Source organism: Scardinius erythrophthalmus (genome assembly GCF_964197995.2).
Source record: "Scardinius erythrophthalmus genome assembly, chromosome: 18".
In the NCBI taxonomy this organism is placed as follows: domain Eukaryota; kingdom Metazoa; phylum Chordata; class Actinopteri; order Cypriniformes; family Leuciscidae; genus Scardinius; species Scardinius erythrophthalmus.
The window spans coordinates 36,852,312-36,874,751 of NC_138238.1; the positions used below are offsets into that span (position 1 = coordinate 36,852,312).

At 36.9% G+C, this 22,440-nt stretch overlaps 1 protein-coding gene across 4 annotated transcripts; it reads left to right on the forward strand.

The window, feature by feature from the left end:
• Window positions 1–692: 692 nt before the first annotated feature.
• rfng (RFNG O-fucosylpeptide 3-beta-N-acetylglucosaminyltransferase) lies at window positions 693–22,090 on the forward strand. 4 transcript variants are annotated; one of them, XR_014032123.1, is made up of 10 exons: window positions 727–1,198; window positions 5,863–6,386; window positions 10,380–10,428; window positions 11,507–11,609; window positions 12,569–12,722; window positions 14,070–14,155; window positions 14,553–14,718; window positions 17,528–17,613; window positions 21,037–21,174; window positions 21,573–22,090. XR_014032123.1 is itself a non-coding variant. In XM_081393150.1 (9 exons), the coding sequence occupies exons 2-9, from the start codon at window positions 5,949–5,951 to the stop codon at window positions 21,101–21,103; spliced, it is 1,149 nt and encodes a 382-aa protein (XP_081249276.1). In that variant the 5' UTR covers window positions 693–1,198; window positions 5,863–5,948; the 3' UTR covers window positions 21,104–22,090. The 4 variants fall into 4 exon arrangements, 1 of the variants encoding a protein (XP_081249276.1); XR_014032124.1 differs by having other exon boundaries at window positions 770–1,198; window positions 21,531–22,090; XR_014032125.1 differs by having other exon boundaries at window positions 788–1,198; window positions 21,610–22,090.
• Window positions 22,091–22,440: the final 350 nt, after the last annotated feature.

The following is a 22,440-nucleotide window of genomic DNA, read 5'->3' on the forward strand; positions in this document are numbered from 1 at the left end:
TCGTTTCTGACGTAACAGATGCAGACTGTTTTAAAAGCAATGTCGTTTTATGTTCATTCCAGTAAAGTCATAAAGCATCAGTTACAATAATTAATAGTAAATCCACCTGATTCTAATGATATAAGTTTTTTATTTTAACTAATATTAGTATAATTTATATAAAATTAGAAGTAAACATTAAAACATGAGCCAAAAGTAAAAATATGAACCTAAGGAAAGACTAATAAATAATGTAAGAAAGCCGTTATGTAAAATAATAATAAAATAAATAAATAATAGACAACTGGTTAAAGTTTTTTATTGTTAATATTAGAAAACAATAAATACATACAGAATAACAGAATTATATGCAAGGGAGTGAGAAAATAATAAGATTTACACTTTTATTATTAGAAGAATCAGAAATCAGATACTCTTACTAAACTTACACTTGTGTAAGAAAGATATATCTAAATTAAATAAAAACATCTTACTCTTCTCTCTCATAATGTGTAAAACAAGAACATATTGCCTAACTAACGAATTGAGAAATCAGAAAACAAATGTTTTTCCAGAGATTCTTAGTAGGCCTGGGTACCAGAGTAAATTAGACAAATCTTTAGTTCGGAGACCACAGAATGTAAATCATCAGAAGTTAACTTTAGTGTTATTTTTTATTGTATATAAAATATCCCAGCTGATGTGACACCATCAGCACAAGGACACAGTGACGACATGGTTGTGATCACGTCACATCCGCCAGAGGGCGCTGCTGGTTTCCAAAGCCTCTGGCATCGAGACATCTCACATCTACAGAGAGGACAATGTAGTTGTTAGTAATGTTTGGCAAAGCACAGGCTCTTTAAACAAGTCAACACACAACAGCGGTGATTCACAGCTGAGCAGGAGAGAGCTGCAGTCGCACGATGGGAGCAACTGTGTGTTAATAAATGATCAGATAAGTTCGAGAAGCATCAAGCGAAGCGAAGAAGTCAAAGCAGGAACAATGAGGATCTGAGTCTGGATGATTCATGCGGACTTTCTCACTTTACTCGACGAGGACGGACAAAGATCGCCAGTAGTGCTGTCGCTTTCGCATTACACTAGTGTGGCATAATCTTGACTGGTCTTTACTGATCTTGACTGGTCTTTACTGGTCGTTTAAAGTCCCGAGGATGGCGCTCGCTCGCGTGAACCGCGTCTGATCTGATCGCTCTCGGTAAGAGACTTTTCATTTCATTCAGTCAATAATTCCGGTCTGGGTGAAGAAATAAAACTCGCTTTTGATTACAAATGCTTTACTGCCTTTATTTGACCCCTGTGCGGTTTGTGTGAACTTTCAGTTCAGTACAGAAAAATGCTTAAATTCAGGTCGCTGCCTAAAATAACTTAAACTAACATTAAATACCGTGGTAATAGTATGATTGTTGGACAGGGTACTATGGCAATTAGAGCCCGACCGATATGGATTTTTGGGCGCCGGATAAAAAAAAAAAACAGATACCGATATATCGGCCGATATTATTTATGTGTATATTATAATACGGTAGCAATATTATTTATGTGTATTATAGTACATTAAGTTTGGACACACTTTCCAATTGGTGTGTACAAACTTTTGATGGGTACTGTATATAGAATACACAGTATAAACAGAATAAATACAGTATATAAACGTTTTGCAATGATAACTCAAATGTGGTGATTAAACACTTGTGTGACAAAGATATTTAATGGAGGCAGGGTGAATGATAGAATGAGAATTTGAGCTGTAACCAAACTAGTTTGCATTGCATTTTATATTATATTATATTCTAAATACTCTTCTATTTTTAATCTTAATTTCTCTAATATCTACCAATTGAGGAAGAACTCAGATCTTTTTAGTAAAGTAAAATTAATAATATCATAATGAAAACGTTTCTAATTACATATGTACAGTAGTTTTATACTATTTTAAATAAGTAGTAAGCAAAATGTACTAAACTTGAAACTAGGGCTGGACCCGAATATTCGAATATTCGTTCGGTGGGTTGGTATTCGATTTGAAAATTTGACATTCAAATTTTTTTTTTTTTTTCACATCTGGGATCCCCCGCGAAACGGTTCGCATTCGCTTGAATAAGGCCGGCGACACACTGACAGCGTGGCATGGCCGTTTTTATTTCGGCTCCCATGTTAACAGGTTGGAGTTTGCACACTGCCTGCGTGAGACGCGTCTCACTGGCGTGGCTCGAGCCACGCGGAAAACGCATGCATGCGAGAAATAGAACCGGTCGACGCGCAAGTGTTCCAGCAACTGGAGTCTTCTCTGGCAAGAGCGCAGGACAGCGGAGTTTGTATGGAGGAAGTGCATGTCTGAGCTTGTGTTTTGGATTAAGCTGTGTTGCTTTGACATTGTGGAAAATAGAATAATAGAAACAAAATATATTAGCCTTTTTACCCGTTATTATCAATCTAAAATAATCTCGTTTTTTAATTTAACTTAATTTCGTTTTTCTTTATTTAAATTTCGTTTTTCTTTATTTAAATTTCGTTTTTTCTTTATTTAAATTTCGTTTTTCTTTATTTAAATTTCGTTTTTCTTTATTTAAATTTCGTTTAATTTCTTTATTTAAATTTCGTTTTTCTTTATTTAAATTCCGTTTTTCTTTATTTAAATTTCGTTTAATTTCTTTATTTAAATTTCGTTTAATTTCTTTATTTAAATTTCATTTTTCTTTATTTAAATTTCGTTTAATTTCTTAATTTATATTTCGTTTTTCTTTATTTAAATTTCGTTTTTCTTTATTTAAATCTACCCTTTACTGTGTCAGTAATTTTGTTAGTCAGAAAAATATTAGACTACCTTAAAAGTATTGCTTAATTTAACAGACCTGTGTGTGTGCGTTTTATATCACTAACAGTGTCCATTCTCGGACGCATTCTCTGCCCGCGTGAGGTGCGCGAGTAGTTTACTAAAAGTGTATTAATTCTGAACGTGTCGCGTCTCCATCTGGCTACTTTTAATGCAAAATGGCCCTATATAAAGTGTTATAATTACATAAATTATTGGAATATTGCTTGATGTTGTAACGTAGCAGAATGAGCTTTAACACTGTGTCTACACCAGACACGCTGTTATTTTTTTGCCACTTTTGCCAGTTCTTTGTAACAGCTTTTAGTTGCTTTATTGACAGCGCCATCCTTACATAAATCACTGCACGCTGCATTTTTTTAAATATTAATTTATCGGCCGTTATAAATGCCGATACCGATAGTTAGGAAAATGCCTAATATCGGCCGATAATATCGGCCCGCCGATATATCGGTCGGGCTCTAATGGCAATGCTCTGGTGTTTTTGTATGTTAAAAACACATTAAAAGTTTTAATATTGGAGATAATCATTCAGTATCGGTCACTGTTCCTCATATTGTATGTCCTAATTGTTTATTATTTATTAAAACTGATTTAAACTTTTTTTTCTTTTTGTTCTATAAATGTCCACTTTTTTATGCAATCATATTTACAGGTATTGTTTTACTCTTGTCCCAGACACATTTCCATGATAAAAAAAGGAAATTAATTACACTTAATTATCTTTAACACTTCATAATCTAAACAAAAAGTAAAAATTTTAAACCATTTTAATATTTATTTTGGCAAAATTAATCATATCTCTCATTTATACAGATGCAGGCTGTTTTACACACTTTGTCAGTTCAGTAAACACTTAGGGTAATGGTTAAGAATGAATAAACAATATTACTAACTAATAGTAGCCCTAATATAATTTAATATAATTTTAAATTCAGATTCATAAATAATTTAACTTTAACCATAAATTACACCATTAACCATGAGTAAGACTAATAATGGAAGAGCTGTTAAACAAATAAAACAAAGTAAACCCAATAATCACAAACCATTTCAGGATTTTTCGTGTGATTTAGACTATATCTGGGTTTCTTTCATTTCGTTATGAATATCTCTCAGTTGATGGCATATTCAAATTAAAAAATGACTCGTATAGGCGATTCAGAGTCGATAACTTTATTTATCATGCACTTTCGACTTTACAACTTTGCAGAATGTTTACATTCACAAGCAACTATATTACACACTGCATGAAAGGGAATATTCGAAAAACCATAATAGGAACACTTTAAGTATTGTTTCTGTTGGCACTGAGGACGCAGTTGTGTCACAGTTAGGAGAGTTTTCAACTGGTCTTGACTGAGTATGAATATGATTTCATGGCAGCACTGCAGCCTTCAGCTTCCACATCTGTGACTGCTTGAGGTATCAGTTCAACTCTGAAAATAGAAGACAGGAAATGGCTCGCATTGATGGCTTAGGCTGTTATTAGGGTTGACAGATGCTTGCCAGTGCCAAAATAAAACTCGATGCATATGCTTTCATTGGATTGCACAATGTGCTTTGGGAGGGAATAAAAGAAACTGTGTTTGAACATTTAAAGAGCCTGGCAGATTTGTTTGTTTTGATAATAGGCCTGGGGCAAAAAATTAATACAGCAACAGTTTTATAAACACAGTAACACAATATTTTGTGTGGGAATATTGTATCGAAACATGGATGGCAAGTATCATTCTTTTCAGAGCCTGATTTTTGGCTCGGGACTCCGAATATTGTGGAAATTAATGTAAGCTCTGCACTTTTAATATTAAATAATAACAATTTTAAATTTCTTTCAGACTGTAAATCAGCACTACTGCATCTCTCTCTTTCTCTCTCATTCTCTTTGTGTTATTGCTTAGACTATTTCACCACTACTAAAATAAGACAATAGTGCCATCTAGCATCCAAGTTGTACAAATTTATGTATCTTCCTAAAACGTTAAAATGATTCGGCACATAATTAGCTACATTTAATATCGTGGCTTAAAAATCATGATAATATCATATCGTGTCTTAGGAATCGTGATAATATCGTATTGTATCTTCGGAATTGGGATAATATCGTATCGTGGCTTAGGAATCATGATAAAATCGTATCGTGGTTTAGGAATCATGATAATATCGTGGTTTAGGAATCATGATAATATCGTGGTTTAGGAATCATGATAATATCGTGGTTTAGGAATCATGAGAATATCGTATCGTGGTTTAGGAATCATGAGAATATCGTGGTTTAGGAATCATGATAATATCGTGGTTTAGGAATCATGATAATATCGTGGTTTAGGAATCATGATAATATCGTATCGTGGTTTAGGAATCGTGATAATATCGTATCGTGGTTTAGGAATCATGATAATATCGTGGTTTAGGAATCATGAGAATATCGTATCGTGGTTTAGGAATCATGAGAATATCGTATCGTGGTTTAGGAATCATAATAGTATCGTGGTTTAGGAATCATGATAATATTGTACCTTAGGAATCGTGATAATATCTTATTGTGGATTAGGAAGCGTGATAATATCTTTTCATGGCTTAGGAATCATGATAATATCGTGGTTTAGGAATCATGATAATATCGTGGTTTAGGAATCATGATAATATCGTGGTTTAGGAATCATGATAATATCGTGGTTTAGGAATCGTGAAAATATCGTGGTTTAGGAATCATGATAATATCGTGGTTTAGGAATCGTGAAAATATCGTGGTTTAGGAATCATGATAATATCGTGGTTTAGGAATCATGATAATATCGTGGTTTAGGAATCATGATAATATCGTGGTTTAGGAATCATGATAATATCGTGGTTTAGGAATCATGATAATATTGTATCGTGGGGCCACTGGTGATTCCCACCCCTATTTGATAATGTTCATTAGAGAATGATTTATTAGTTTTAAGAAAATTCATTATCTTAATTTATTGAGATATTTAATTTAAGATAATGAAAATGTATTTGCATGTGGTTTTGATCACCAGGGTCCGCAGTGATGCACTGAGGATGGGCGCTGTTGCGGCGAGTCAGGCAGGCGCGGGCGGTTGAGCTGGCGTTGAGGACAGGAAGAATGCACTTATCCCAAATCGGCACCAACAAAATCTGCTTCCTGCTTTCCCTGGCATTTTGTGCCCTCCTGGTGCTCCTTATTCCCTCCTTACAACCTCCACAGCATCAGGCCGATCTGCCCCAACCGCGACCCCGTACCAAGCCCGCCAGAGCCGGACGCAGACACGACCTCTACGGGAACCCTGGCCAAGGAAGTCACGATGCCAAGGATGGTAGTTTTATTCACCCACTTCCTCCCGGAGGCCGACCCCGGGACCGGCAGACGGTGTTAGAGCGGGACGCTGCACACGCCAGCTCCCCTGGGTCCCGTTCCAAAGACCAAGGAAGTCACTCATTGGATTTGAGAGACATTTTTATTGCTGTCAAGACCACCAGAAAGTATCACAAGTCCAGACTGCAGCTCCTGTCTCAGACCTGGGTATCCAGAGCCAAGGAACAGGTAGGGAAGCGTTGTATTCGTCTATTACTTATAAATAATCACTATTATTCTGGAATCCACTAAAGGTGAAACTCCCAAGTTACACATTCATTTTTTCTTTTTATCTATTTTGGTCATTTTTCATTACATCGTCAGGGTAGTTCACCCAAGTTCTCTCTTCAAATGCAATCAAAATGTAAATATGAACATTTAATTGAACTCTCTGTATTCTGCATCCCAATCGAGACATCTCCAATCAAAAATACACGTTTTTTTTTATTATTAATATTGAAAAATAAATAATGAAAAATATCAAGTTGCACATGAGATCATTAATCGTCTGATGACGGCTCATCATTGGCTTGTGCAATGACAGAAGTCAAGAAAGTCTTTCAGTCTTCTGTTCTCTCTACAATGTGCACATCTGGTATCTGCATTAAAACAGCATGAAGTGAAAAAATGCATTTATACAGAAAATTAAATTAGTCGTGCTGTCAAATCGATTAATCACGATTAATTGCATCTTGCAAGTTTGTAAATATATATACTTATATAAATATATATGTAAGTGTGTGTATATATAGGCTATATATAAATATGTATACACATATATTAGGGCTGGGCGATATATCGCATGACATTGTTAGGCGCATCTCGTCAGTAAAGCCGGTTCCTTGATTAGTAGTAAATCGCCAGTCAGTATCACAGTATTGTCAGTATGAGCCATATCGCAGATATTAATGCGATATGGCTCAGCTTGTCAGTGAACTACGGCTCTGTGTAGTGAATGCCGCTCCATCTGAAAGCAGGTGATGGCGATTTACTACTAATCAAGGAACCGGCTTTACTGACAAGATGCGCCTAACAATGTCATGCGATATATCGCCCAGCCCTAACATTTATTTACAGACGTTTATGTAAGATGCAATTAATCGCTTTGAACATTTCAAAATAAAGTTAACTATTTGATGACAGCTCACTGATAATTTGGCATTTTTAAAAAGGTCAAACAAGTATGGAAGCTTGTTTCCGCCACTGAATAATAAATAAATAATAATAATTGCGACTTTTTATCTCACAATTCTGACTTTTTTTCTCACAATTGCGTTATATCAAGTCAGAATTGTGACTTTTCTTCTCAGAATTGTGACTTTATATCTCACAATTCTGAGAAGTAAAGTCGCAATTAAGTCGCAATTGCGAGATATAAAGTCAGAATTGCACGATATAAAGTCGCAATTGCGTGTTATAAAGTCAGAATTGTGAGATATAAACTATTCTGTGGTAAAAAAAAAAAAAAAAAAAATTCCCTTAGAATTGGACTTTAGCCTATATCTCGCAATTCAGAATTGCAAGATATAAAGTCAGAATTGCGTGAAATAAAGTCGCAATTGTGTGTTATAAAGTCAGAATTGCGAGATATAAAGTCAGAATTGCGTGAAATAGTCGCAATTGCGTGTTATAAAGTCAGAATTGCGTGATATAAAGTCGCAATTGCGAGAAAAAAAGTCAGAATTCTGACTTTACAACACGCAATTCTGACTTTATATCTCGCAATTCTGACTTTGTAACACGCAATTGCGAGTTTATATCTCGCAATTCTGACTTTACAACACGCAATTCTGACTTTATATCTCGCAATTCTGACTTTATAACACGCAATTGCGAGTTTATATCTCGCAATTCTGACTTTATAACACGCAATTCTGACTTTATATCTCGCAATTCTGACTTTATCTCTCGCAATTCTGACTTTATAGCAGGCAATTCTGACTTTATATCTCGCAATTCTGACTTTATAACACGCAGTTGCGACTTCATTTCACGCAATTCTGACTTTATATCTCGCAATTCTGACTTTATATCTCGCAATTCTGAGAAATAAAGTCAGAATTGCGAGATGTAAACTCGCAATTGTGAGATAAAAAGTCGCAATTATCTTTTAAAATGTTTTATTCTGTGGCGGAAACAAGCTTCCATAAACAAGTCTTCTAGTATTATTTTTTTACGTTACATCATATAATTTAGTCATTTGATTGAAGTGTCGCCACACCGCTCTAGATATTATGTGGAATGTTGAAACTCTGAAGCCTGATGTTTTACTGGAAGATCGATTTTTGACCTTTTGATTAAACATTACAAGGTCCAAAAAAAATAATGCATGGGTGAATCGTTCACAATGCAAAACAAATAGGCTGAACTTCCATTTCATGTGGACTTCATTGCTCTTCTGGACCTGTGCATGCCATTTTGCAGAGCCTTGCAAGTGGCCAGTGACGTGTAAAAGTGTTAATACACACAGTGGTCAGCGTAAACCTGTGAGGAGGAAGTGTGGCAGCCGCTCTCTGGCGGTGTGCCGGGTGCTTTAAGAGTGTTTGAGGTTAACGGGGGTTCAGTTTTGGTGCCCCTCGGGCCCCCTGGAAGAGGAAGTTCCTCAGCAACCCGAGACACAGACATAAGACGGTGTGTGTTTGCTTTCATCCAAGCACATTTACTTGACTGCCAAAGGCGCCGGGGCAGCAGACTCTCCCCCCTTCCTGAGGCCTCTCCAGAGCGCTGAGTGGGGCCCTAAGGGGCCCCGAGATTGACTTAACCTGTAAAGCAGCGCAGAACCATTGTTTTGCCATTGCACAACAGGGCCAAAATGCCCAGGAGAAATTTCAAGAATTCAGCTTCGCTCAAATAAAGCGAGACTGTGTGTTTGGTAAGTGCCAGCTCATGCCAGAAGAAACATTCTTTCTCTATTAGATTTGCAGAATTTGTCCAGACTTTTGGGGCAAAGTCCACTCCTCAACCTTGTTCCTTATATGACTTTCTTCTTGAATAACCCTCTACTTTTAGCTACACTTTCTGAAAAAGGTTCAAGGAGCATCTTCAAATGATAATTACATGCGGACACATACTTCATTTTGTTGGATATGTCATGTACTCACTGGAAAACTTGGTTACACCTTATTTTAAGGTGTCATTGTTACAGTGTAATTATATATTTAAGTACTGAGTAATATTAAGCAACTACCTGTACTTACTATAGGGTTAGGGTAGGATTAGGGTTTGGTTGAGGGTTAGTTGCATGTAATTATGCATAATGTATAGCTATTACTATGGTAAGTACATGTAACAAGGACTTTAATCCTGTTTAAACAGCTTTAAGCTTTAAAGCCTGGAAAAACAATCTCAGACATTCTCTCACAGTGGCTTTGTTCAGGATTTTTCCAAAGTACAGCTCAAGATGTACCAAGTGTTGGAAAATATCAAGAATCCCTTTCATTTCCAGTGTCGTGACCGCAGCAGTAGCGGAGTATGGAGGACTTTAAAGCAGTAGTTCATCCAAAAATGAAAATTGTCTTTATTTACTCTACATTCAACATATATCCTGTTAAATTTATGTAAAAAAAATTGAGTTGTTTCAGGTATTTTGGGATGGCATATTGGTGTTTGTGTATTTTACAACTTAAAACTGTATATGTAATTGTCATATTGTTAATATATCAATCTATTTCAACTATCAATAATTCATTTTTACCTTAAAATGTTCTGGTAACTGTTAACCATTATAATACACGTTGTAAAATTGCACGACACATTCACTAAATGGCATAAAATATGACACAAAACACCCTAATGTACATTACTGATAGCAAAAGTAAGAAGAAACAAAGTTATTTATAAAATATAATCATATATGATGGGTCACAGTGGGACTTTGGCATTGTCCTTTTACTGTATTTTTCTTTTCTGTAAATTACTTCCAGAAACCACCATTTCAACTGTTTTACAGTAAAGTTACTGCAAGTTTAATTCATTTTAAAATTATAAATCAAACACAAAAAAGACTATTTTATTTGCTTACCTGTTTTAACATTTTCGTTACTTGAAATAAAATAAATGTGAACTGAAATAAAACAAAATATAAAAAACTTATTTTGTTTCTGAAAATTGTCATAATAATAATTCTTATTTTCATTGTTTAACTTGATGTACTAAACTGAACACTGACTTTCTCTGTTTCAGACGTTTATCTTCACTGATGGGGAGGATAAGGAGCTCCGGCAGAAAGCAGGTAGTGTTATGAGCAGTTGTGCCTATTAAATAATCATTTTACAGCTTAATTTTAAAGGTGTGGTTGATTATGATTCACTTTTCTAACTTTAGTTAGTGTGTAATGTTGCTGTTTGAGCATAAACAACATCTGCAAAGTTACGACGCTCAAAGTTCAAAGCAAAGGGAGATATTTGCTTTTAAAGAAATCGTTTTTTAAGGACTACAACAAACGGCTGGTAGAGACTACACCACATTCCTCCCGGGTTAGTGACATCACCAACCCTAAAATTTACATAAACCCGCCCCCAGGAACACGCAGTCCATGTTGAGAAGAGGAAGAGTTGTTGTAGTCGAGCACATTTGTGAGTCTGCTCAAGCTGTCGCATCCGTCTTTTCACATGCAATACAGTACGTAACACACATGCAATATCATGTCACTCTGTAGGCATCTTACAACAGTTCCCACACAAGCAATTTATAGATTATCATGATTCATGACAGAATATACTAATCAATGACTTGAAGATAGTTAACTCCACATCAGCAATCTAGATTCATCAACTAACCATTCAGAAACGTCCTGTTGCTTCTACATATTGTCACGTCTTCTCGAGTCTCTCCATCATTGTCCGACTCCAGTTTAAACATAAAAGGCAGAACGGTTTCTGACATGATACAGGTAATCGGAGTTACTAACACACACAAGTAGTTGAAGCTCCGCCCTCTGTGCCGGGAGCAGCAGCTCATTTGCATTTAAAAGGACACAAAGGAAAAGACAAGTTTTTCTGAGCTTCAAAAATGGACGACTTTAACATGGTGTAAAAAAATATCTGTTGGGTATTTTGAGCTAAAACTTCACATACACACTCACTTATTTTACATATTGTAAAAAGGGGCATTTTACCACCCCTTTAAGAGAAAGAAATCTAGAGACCATAATAAAATCTCACCACTCGACTAGAGGCAACCATCCTGACCCATGCCTAGTTAAAGAACCTCATATTCATGCTTCATTTCATTGGAGTATGTCATGTGAAATTATGTTTTGGGTCATCTAAGTCATAAAAGCATAAGTGGTCTGTCACTGTCTCCTCAAGGGCTGAACATCATCAACACCAACTGCTCTGCTGCGCACACGCGTCAAGCCCTGTGCTGCAAGATGTCTGTGGAGTATGACAAGTTCATCGAGTCACAGAAAAAGTTGAGTTCATCTTACATGGAAATTCATCTCACTAAATGGAAAATCTCCCAATGCATGAAATCACAGCATACAGTCGTCATCACCAGCATTATCAGCTGATGTTTCATTCAATAAGATAAAAGTTTGGATTTTTTAAAGTGTTTTTGATTAATAGTAATATTATAAATACAGTAAAAACAGTAATATTGTGAAATATTATTACAAAGTGAAAGAACTCTTTTCTATGTGAATATATTGTAAACTGTAATTTATCCCTGTGATCAAAGCTGAATTTCCAGCATCATTACTCCAGTCTTCAGTGTCACATGATCCTTCAGAAATCAGTATAATATGACGATTTGATGAAGAAATATTTCTGATTAATAGAATGTTGAAAACAGTCGTGTTGCTTTATATTTTTGTTTGTGGAAACAGTGAAACATTACCAGTGAAAAGTTTTGGGTAAATTAAGTAAGATTAAAAAAAGAATAATACTTTATTCCGCATTCAAATGATCAAAAGTGACAGGAAATACATTTAGAATGCTACAAAAAAATAAAATACACTTTCTATTCATTAAAGAATCCTGAAAAATATATCAGTGTTTCCCCAAAGATATTACACAGCACAACTATTTTCAACATTGATGCTAATCAATCATAAATGTTTCTTGAGCATCAAATCATCATATTAGAGTGATTTCTGAAGGATCATGTGACACTGAAGACTGGAGTAATGATGCTGAAAATTCAGCTTTGATCACAGGAAGAAATTACACTTTAACATATATTCAAATAGTTATTTTAATTCATAATAGTATTTCACAGTATTACTGTTTTTACTGTATCAAATAAAAGCAGCCTCTGTGAGCAGAAGAGACTTCTTTGAACATTAGTGAATTAACAGCCTTCTGAAGATATCAGCATGAAGAGGCAGTGTTTTCATGTGTGTTTCTGTCCTCCCCGTGTGTGTTCTGCAGGTGGTTCTGTCACGTGGATGATGATAACTATGTAATCCTGCCCAGTTTGCTGGAGCTGCTGTCGTCCTACTCTCACACACAAGATGTGTATCTGGGCCGGCCCAGCCTGGACCACCCCATAGAGGCCGCCGAGAGGGTCAAGAGCGACGGATCGGTGAGCTTTGACTGGAAAGAGTAGGCCTGGGGGATAAAACGGCATCGGTATTTATCGGCGGTATACCTTTGTGTTCGAAACATCTCACGATAGTTTTCCTAAATGCATTAAAATGTAAATTGACATGAAGCCACATAACAAGTTTGGTGACAGGCCTGCACTGTCCCTGATTATTAACAGCCTATAATATGCCTTGATAAAGTGCTATGTGTGACAAGTAAACAGCCAATCATTTAACAATTTGCGTTGCTGTGGGCTTCGGTTGCGCCATTGCCGTGCTTGTGGACGATGAGGAGATTGCGAATATAAAAGGACACAGCAGAAATAAATGCGATAACAGCCGTTTATAATGTTCTCTGTGTCTCTGTGAATGAGTGCCGTAGTTTCGTCTACTACACAAACTCGAACAGGCGCGATGCTCACAAATGTTTTCAGCATCTCAATATATGAAGACATGAACTTCATCTCCAGAGCTGCTTCTGAGAGTGACTTACTGTCAGTAAGTCACTCTCAGAAGCAGCTCTGGAGATGAAGTTCATGTCTTTTTTACTCGCATTTATTTATTTTAAAGTTGAGAAAAACTAACAACAAAATACACACTGAAACTGAAACTAAAAGATCTTCATGACAAAACCTCAAAATAAAAGTCCAGTTTAATTTGCAGAAACTACTGTTGTATACTAAAATGTAATTCTTGTATTAAAATATGATCTTGGGTACATTTTGACTGAGCTATACCATAAAAAAAAAAAAAGTAATTTTCCTCGGTCTGTGATGAAAGGTTCATTCTTATTTTTTTATTATTTTTTTATTTTGCCTTTGTGATATTTTGATCATGATTAATATATGCAGTACCTTTCCAAAGTTTGGCATCGCTAAGATTTTTTTAATGTTTTTGAAAGAAATCTCTTCTGCTCACCAAGGCTGCATTTATTTGATCATAAATCCAGTGAAAACAGTAATATTGTGAAATATTATTGCAATGTACAATACCTGTTTTCTATTTGATTATATTTTACGATGTAATTTATTCAAAGCTGAATTTTCAGCATCATTACTCCAGTCTTCATTCTCACATGATCCTTCAGAATTATTCTAAATATGCTGATTTGTCAGTTTTGCTGCTTCAGGTTTTGTGGAATCTATGGAATTTTTTTTTTTAACAGGAACTTCAAAACAACAGCATTTATTTTAAAGTTAAATCTGTTGTAACATTAGAAATGGTCACTTTTGGTCAATTTAATGCATCCTTGCTGAATAAAAGTATACATTTCTTTGGAAAAAAAGACATCCTGCTGACCCCAAACTTCTGAATGGAAGTGTATTAATCGTGTGTGTGTTCTGCAGGTGTCGGTGAAGTTCTGGTTCGCCACCGGAGGAGCTGGATTCTGCATCAGCCGAGGCTTAGCGCTCAAAATGAGTCCATGGGCGAGGTACACACACACTTACCCTTTGCTCAGTGATCTTACACTGATCATGCTGTTACACAAGTTTTTTCTTGCCATGAATTAAACAAAACATCATTGACATGCATGCATTTATGCCTGTTACCCCAGATCAACTTTGCATGTAAACACACCTTCCGGCATTCTTGTCAGCTTTATTCAGCGAGCACATGACTTACTATGCAACAGTTTTGATGTCAACACCTTATAATTATATATTCAAGACACCATAACTTTGAAATTATACGTGTAAAAAATCTTTCATAGGCCCCTAACACAGGTTTACATGCTGATCGATAAGCTGTCTTAGATGTTGCAAGCGTTTTGGTGTACATGTAAACGTTATTATTTTTTACACTGAATTAAATTTCTTTGTCTCTCACAGTCTTGGAAACTTCATCACAACTGCAGAGAAGATCCGCCTCCCGGACGACTGTACAGTAGGTTACATCATCGAGGCGTTGCTGGAAGTTCCTCTGACACACACAGGCCTGTTCCACTCACACCTGGAGAATCTCCAGAGACTCCCAACAGACAACATACTCACACAGGTCAGATCGCTGGGAGGACCGTGGGCTACAAGAGTGGGGATTTTACAAATGTTCAGCATAACGTTTAATAGAGATACTGTAAGTTTGTTTTCAACAGTTACACTTGTTCAACAGTTTCATTTTTCATATGTATATTTCAAAGGCCTTTAAAGGTGCTGTATGTAGTTTTTAGCGGCCTCTAGCGGTGATGTTTCAGATTGCAACCAATAAGTTTAAAAAGGCGTGCTCGAATTTATGAGCGAGCACTGTGGGTACCTTCCAGACTGAGACGCAACACACAAAGCATCCCACAACATGCTGGAAACTCAGGTAAACTCCCACTGCAACGTTACAATAATAGGCTACTTTTATCAGCTTGACGTTGAACTAATGCTCCATGCTCGTACCATGATAAGTATGGAAACCTATCAACCTGTCACTGCAAGCACCACTTCACATTTTCTTCAGGAAATGTACATTCTAGGTTTGTAGATAAGGTTTCTCCATGATTCAAAATGCCCTGCCGATGTTGATCCGTGTTTTTTCACCCGAAGTTCATCCGATTCACGTCTGGCCTTACGAGCTTTTTTATCAACGTGGAGTTTGTGTTGGAGTCTGTGTTTTGCTGGGCGCAGGTCGTTTCTTAGTGTTATCAGACATGTCATAAGTTGCATAAGTCATAAGTCCATGTCATAAGTTGCAGTGCCGTCGCTGTTGAGTGCAAAGTCAGTAGGCTAGACGAGGCAAAATGCTCGGGAGCGCGTATGCAGTTGACGTCACTGGATTTCGCGGTGAATCCGGCCCGGCACCTTCACATAAAAATAAGAATACTTGCTTTCCGAGGTAATAGCAAAACCCGCAAAGTGGATCATTTTAATGTAAGATTACAACCCCTTCACACACAGGCAATAAAAAAAGGATTCATTTTAGTAGAAAAGTTACATACAGCACCTTTAAATAATCAATATGATCAAAACCGTTTGCACACAATCCACTACATGCCTTCTGTCGTCTGAGTGATAGTTCATACTTATTTAGTAACTAAAAGGCCTTTTAGTTAAATTGTAAATGCATCCACCTTTAGGTCTTTACTGATTTTTAAAGTAAACGTATAGACCTTATGTAGCTCCGCCCCTTTTCGTTGTCTTTTGACTTCCGGTCTGTATTTTCACAGCGATCTTGCGTATTTATTAATGAGCGGCTCGATTTAAAATCTTCCCGGTCTACTGACATTTGTTAAGTCATCTGCTTTAAACATCACAGTCCTCATGATAACTTTCGTTAACTTTACATTAAGTAAATCCACTTCAAAAGCAAATTACTCCTGGACAGCAATGCCATAGAAATATACAGATGGACTGCAAAAACAGAAGTTAAAAGACAATATTCAAAAGATGGCGGCGCCCTCGTTTCTCTGGTGCATAAGGTCTATAAGTCAAGTCACCTTTATTTATATAGCGCTTTTTACAATACAGATCGTTTCAAAGCAGCTTCACAGAGATAACAGTAAAATAATGCAATAAAGTTTGTTTCTAGAAGAAAATAGCATCACAGTCCAGCCAAAGTAAGTTCAGTGATGTTTCAGTTTTGTTGTAAAAAAGTTATTAATTTAGTTAATTAATTTATATATATATTATATAATATATCCTGCTCTGGGGAAAACCGTGATGTCATCGTCTAGCTCAGTTCAGTTCTTATATAATGGTGTCAATGCAGACAGATCAATAATATTGTTGAATATTAAATTAAATGTCCCCAACTAAGCAAGCCAAAAGCCAATGGCAACAAAGGCGAGAAAACCCAAACTCCATCAGTGACAGAATGGAGAAAAAAACCCTGGGAGAACCCAGGCTCCGTCGCTCAGTTCTCCTCTGGCCAACGAGCGAACAGTGTATGATTATGATCCAGGCAGCGTTACAGGTCAGAGGTCAGATTGGATTGGAACAATCAGAGTATTATCCAGTTCATCTGGTTGAAGATCGGAGTCACGAGTTTGTTGAGGATCAGTGCCGATGGCTGTCGTGTCGATGAGGCCTTCACAGTCTATAAGAATAGCATTTATATTTTAAGTAATATTTCTAGATAAACACAATGGACTGAAACAACTTTTGTTGAAAATGTTATAAGAAATTATTGTATTGTATTGTATTGTATTATTGATATAATCATCAGGCTTTTGAGGAAGGTTTATTTGTTCATTTCTCAATCATCATTGTATTGCATTGCATTATGTTTTAAAACTACAGAGCTTTGATCATGAAACTATGCATTTAAATGTCATCTTACTAAGACATTATTGGCAGATATAGAGTGATGCCTCATATTTAAATGCATTTTATCTTAGATATACCTTTAAAAAAAGATCGCATTGATTTACATTACAAGCTATTAGAATTTCATCTTACTATTTATCCATGTAAATATCAGCATCTGCAGCAAATTGTAATATTTTGCTCAGTTTGGCTCTCTGAATAAAATAAGAGGCGTTTTTTCCTCAAGTACTATATGAATCATAAAAAGATTTTTATGGTTTTATAATTTGATGTAAGATTTGTTGTCGAAAGGCTCAATAAATTGAAAACATTTAAATTATTTTGTATGTCAGGTTTGACAGGGTTCGTACTGTCACACTCTGGTTGTCAAAAGAACTGTACACTTCCAGCTTGTATTGAGGGCTTGGCTTTGATCCCAGATCACTCCCACCCCTCTACTTTGCCGCATCTGTGTAAATATATATCCTACTTGCATAATACCTGCCTACTCCAATCCCATGATGCCTCTTATGATTGAGATCCTCACAGTTTTTGTGTTACTGTGCTTTCCTCCGTAGGTGACCCTCAGTTATGGTGGATTCGAGAACAGGAGGAATGTGGTCAGTGTTGGGGGAGTGTTCTCATTGGCTGAAGACCCTTCACGGTACACACACACACACACAGACACAGACAGACAGACACACACACACACACACACACACACACACACACACACACACACACACACACACACACACACACACACACACACACACACACACACACACACACACACACACACACACACACACACACACACACACACACACACACACACACACACACACACACACACGTCCACACCAAATATATAATGTTTTTAACCTCAGGTTGTTTCATCACTTAAAAATAGTGTCAGTGCTGGATTTTTATTAAAGAGGTCATTTTCTGCTCATTTAGTTTTAGTTTTTGGGCTCTACTTGAATAGGTTTACATGCTTAATAGTTAAAAAAACTTTGTTTTTCACATATTTGACGTTGCAGCTCCTCTTCACAGTCTGTCAGTAACACTCTAGGGTGGGTTTCAAGTACAATGACATAACTCACAACTTAACTATCATAGTTACGACTTCGATGCGTCGTTGAAGAAATCAACTAGCCAGTCACGACTGTTTCCCGAAACCGTACCGTTGCAAATTTGTTGTTCAACCACGCTGGTTAATGATGACACACAGGTGGTGGAGTAATAACTTCTTTTAATCAATTCGTTTTAGATTTAATTAATGCTATTTTGCTCAAGACAGGGAATTGTTAAGTCCATGTCATGCAAACAAGAAACTATGCTTTAACTTTGTGATGCTGTTTTCGAATGTTGGCTAGGGAACTGTGGTTTCAAACACTGACTCGTTGAATTATGCTGATAATAACAACGGAACTTGCAACCCTAGTTGGCTAATGATGCTTTTGGGAACGAAACACACCCCTGTTTAGTACCTGTTTCTATGAAGCCCCTCCTTCTGAAAAGCACACTGTGCTCTGATTGGTCGGCTGGATCAGTGTGTTGTGATTGGTCAAGCGCTTCGAGCGTGTTTGGGAAATGTCCCGCCCTTTACCATAACCGCCAGTTTAACACACTACTAACTAACTCAACCAGGCCCCGCCCCTTTATTCTGCGTATGAATTATTTAAATGAGAAATATTGTGACGTGTTCGTTCCCGGCAGAAACTCAAGACTACAGTGGAGGCGTTTCAGGAGTTCAGAAACACTGGCACTGATATAGAGAAGAACTCCTGCTGGAGAGACTTTGTGACTTTTCAGAGCTTTTTCACACTCAAACAGCAGCATTACACACTAAAGAACGATGAATATGTTAAAAAAAAAGAAGCATAATGAGTTATGATAGTCTTTTCTTCCCTGTTGTGACGTATATCCGAGTGAAATGTCTTGTAGTGATGGGAAGTTCGGATCATTTTACTGACTCTCTTGTTTGATCTCATTCATCAAAATGAACGAATCTTTTTTGAGTCATTTCGTTCATTTAAGTGGCTTTAACTGTTATACTTTTAACAGCCAAATTCCACGTCCACCTACGCAATCTTGATCATATTCTGAATTAAGAAATCATTATATTGCAGTCAAAAATAATTTACAGGGAACATAAATATTTACTTTACCTTCCGAGTCTTTCCTTCATCACTAGCTTCTAGAACAAGAAAAAAATGTAGGGCGGGACTTGATTTCATCCATGGGGAATTGATTGGATGGTTGTGGTTTGCCATTGGCTGATCTCATGTGAGTGACAGGTTGCCCCGCCCTCACGCCAGTAAACACGTAATCAGAGAAGAGGGAGGGTATTTCGATTGAAAGATTTCAGGGCACATGTATTTAAAATAAAATGTGTACAGATAAATCATTTAATATATATTGTTAGGGGGTAACAGTTTAGGACCCAAGGTCCAGATGTTTGGAAGAAGACCCGGAGTCAGAATTATAATAAATTGAAGAAAAATTTTCCATTACATTTTTTAAATTACACACATATACTGATAGACTAAAGCATATCTCCATCGATTATGCAGCTGACACTCGGACCCTGAAGTTAGGTTCCAGGTCTGCATTGCTGGGCAATCATTTAACTAGAAAAATATTGATTAATACCTTGATTATAATCACTCATTACATATACACTGAAGCAGCAGTGGATTCCAACACCCCCCCCCCCCATCCTTCAATATTATACACACTACAACAGGGGTCACCAAACTAAGGCCCGCGGGCCGACTCAGGCCCGCCACCCCCCTTTGACTGGCCCCCCAGCCCCTCTGCCCCCCACTACTTGAATCGGCCCTATGAGGCAATCCCCAAAAGTCGTCATGGACGGTACGTCATGGTACGGGCGTCACAGTTTGGTGCATACATTTACACGGAGAATACACGGTATAAAAATAAATAAAAGTTGCGTGCAATTTAATTAATGTAATGCGGAAATACTGTTAGATACGCGGGTTCTTAGGGACACCTAATCTGTAGATTCCGCCGCAGGCTGCGGTGTAAAGATTGCTATGCTGGAATATGTCGAGAGAGAGGTGTGGGCGCGATCGAAAAGTCGTAAAGTGTTTACTTATATATGTGTGTGTGTGTGTGTGTGTGTGTGTGTGTGTGTGTGTGTGTGTGTGTGTGTGTGTGTGTGTGTGTGTGTGTGTGTGTGTGTGTGTGTGTGTGTGTGTGTGTGTGTGTGTGTGTGTGTGTGTGTGTGTGTGTGTGGCGCAGCCGCGATCGAACAGTGGAAACATAAAAACATACTCCGTCTAGTTTATGCAGGACATCATTCAAACTGCAAAGTGTTTAAGTTACTGTGAATTACATTTTTAAGGAAAACAAATATATTAATCTGAAATGTAGCAGATTCATTTTCAATTAATTCAGGTACAATTAACGTTACCAAACATATCAAGGTATTTTTATTAATTGAATTAATGAACTAATTATATAAAACTATTGCCAGTGCACTACAAATAAACTGGTTCTATGCCTTTACTTTATTAATAAAACTTATTTAAAAAAAATACAAGGCTTAAGACATTTATTTTTCTTTTGGTGGTCCAGCCTGAGACATGCACAAGCCTTCTGCATTTTTGTTTTGCTTTTCCCTTCATTGTACCCAACCGTGATGTCTGATCCGAGGTATGAACCGAACCGTGACTTCTGTGTCCCGTTCCACCCCTAAAAGAGAGTGCAGAGTTTTCAAAGAACAGTGGACCAACGATTATTTGTGAAGAATAACTTTAAATAAAACAAAGTGTGAAGACTCGATTACAACTTTTGCAAACCACTAGTATTGATATAGTAGTGTGGATATAGTAGTGGGGATGGCTGTGCCAGGCTAGTAATCTCTACTACACAATGAGGCCTGCTGGTGGTCATTTTGGTCTGGATCACAATTCTATGTTATATAGCTGACCCGGCCCCGGCCCCCCATCACAGTCAGGAACGATAATGTGGCCCCCAGAGAAAAAAGTTTGGTGACCCCTGCACTACAATATTCTATAAAAAATAACTGTCTATTTTGATTTCATTATCTCTTCAGGTTTAAAAGCGTTCACTGCCTGCTCTACCCAGACACTGAGTGGTGTCCACGCAAGACTCGTCACTGACCGCTGGGATACGAGCGCGGACACAACTCTTCATGCCAAAATAATGCTCCGAATAACTCAGCTGGTTGGTGGTATGTGAAGCCAGTCAACACGTGTTTGTTTGGTACTTTATATGTTTATATGGAGAAACAGGGTGGCTGTAATTTATTGTTGTCCTGAAATAGTGTTTTTGCCCACTGATTTACATATATTGAGTCCCAGTTGTAAGAGCGTTTTGAAAGGATTGTGCTATCCGTTAGATTTACTGGGGGATTTTTCGTTGAAATGATTCAAGACACATTTTTTTGTGGTTTCGACATCTTTATAGAGTTGTCTTTTTCCTAAGGGCCATAAATATGTCCTGCACAATCCTATAAATCTGTGTGTAAGATGATCTAATGGATGAGAAATACAGTATTGATGCAGTTTATAGTTTTTTGTTTTGCAGATTTATGCAACCACCAGCTCATCTTTTGCCAATGCTTTTCAGCTTATGTTCTTCTCTGTTTGTGATTTGTGGATGACAGAAGGCACTCAGTATGTCTCTGGACGTGCAGAAACTCTTGGATGGAGTCGAGCAATTGAATTCCACTGAAAATATACAGACCAAAAGCAATTGTTGCAAATCTTGCTAATTTATCCATTGCTCGCCATTCATATTTTAATAGAGTGATTTATTTAGTAGAAAACAACTTTTTGAATTATTTCCATTGAAACACCAGTGTGTGATGATTAGAGACATGGCTGTTTAAATGTGTTTTCTGCGCTGTCTGAATGTTATTTGCACAAACACGTTCCTCACTGCAGGCCAGTGGTTTGCGTAAACATGCCAAAACTACACTACGCTTTCTTTCTCTTTTCTTAACAGTGACAAACATTTTGTAAACTCCATTGACACTACCAAATGCTATTGCAGTTGAATGTTTTTGCACCTGTTTTTTTTTTTATCTGATGACTGATAATGTTGTAAAGTATGATTTTCATTTTAATAAATGTATTTATTATGCTTGTGCCAGTGTATGCATGATTCGTCTGAACATGATGGCTGTTACTGCAATACAACCGCTTGTGGTTTATAAGATGTAATACTTCAGATGTCCTGCGTGGAAAGTAGTTGATTTATTACTCCATGGATTATTAAATTCTCTTGAGACCACTGGTTGTAAGTGTTGATTAACTCGCATACTTTCAAAATCAATTTATTAAAATGTTGCATATAAATGACCAAAAGAGTTCCTGCAGATTATTCAGTGAAAAGCTCACGGTATTTGATTACCAGGGAATGTATGAACTGACAAAATGTTCTATATGTTGCTTATTCACAATAAATAATAAAAGATCTAATGTAAAATTACTCT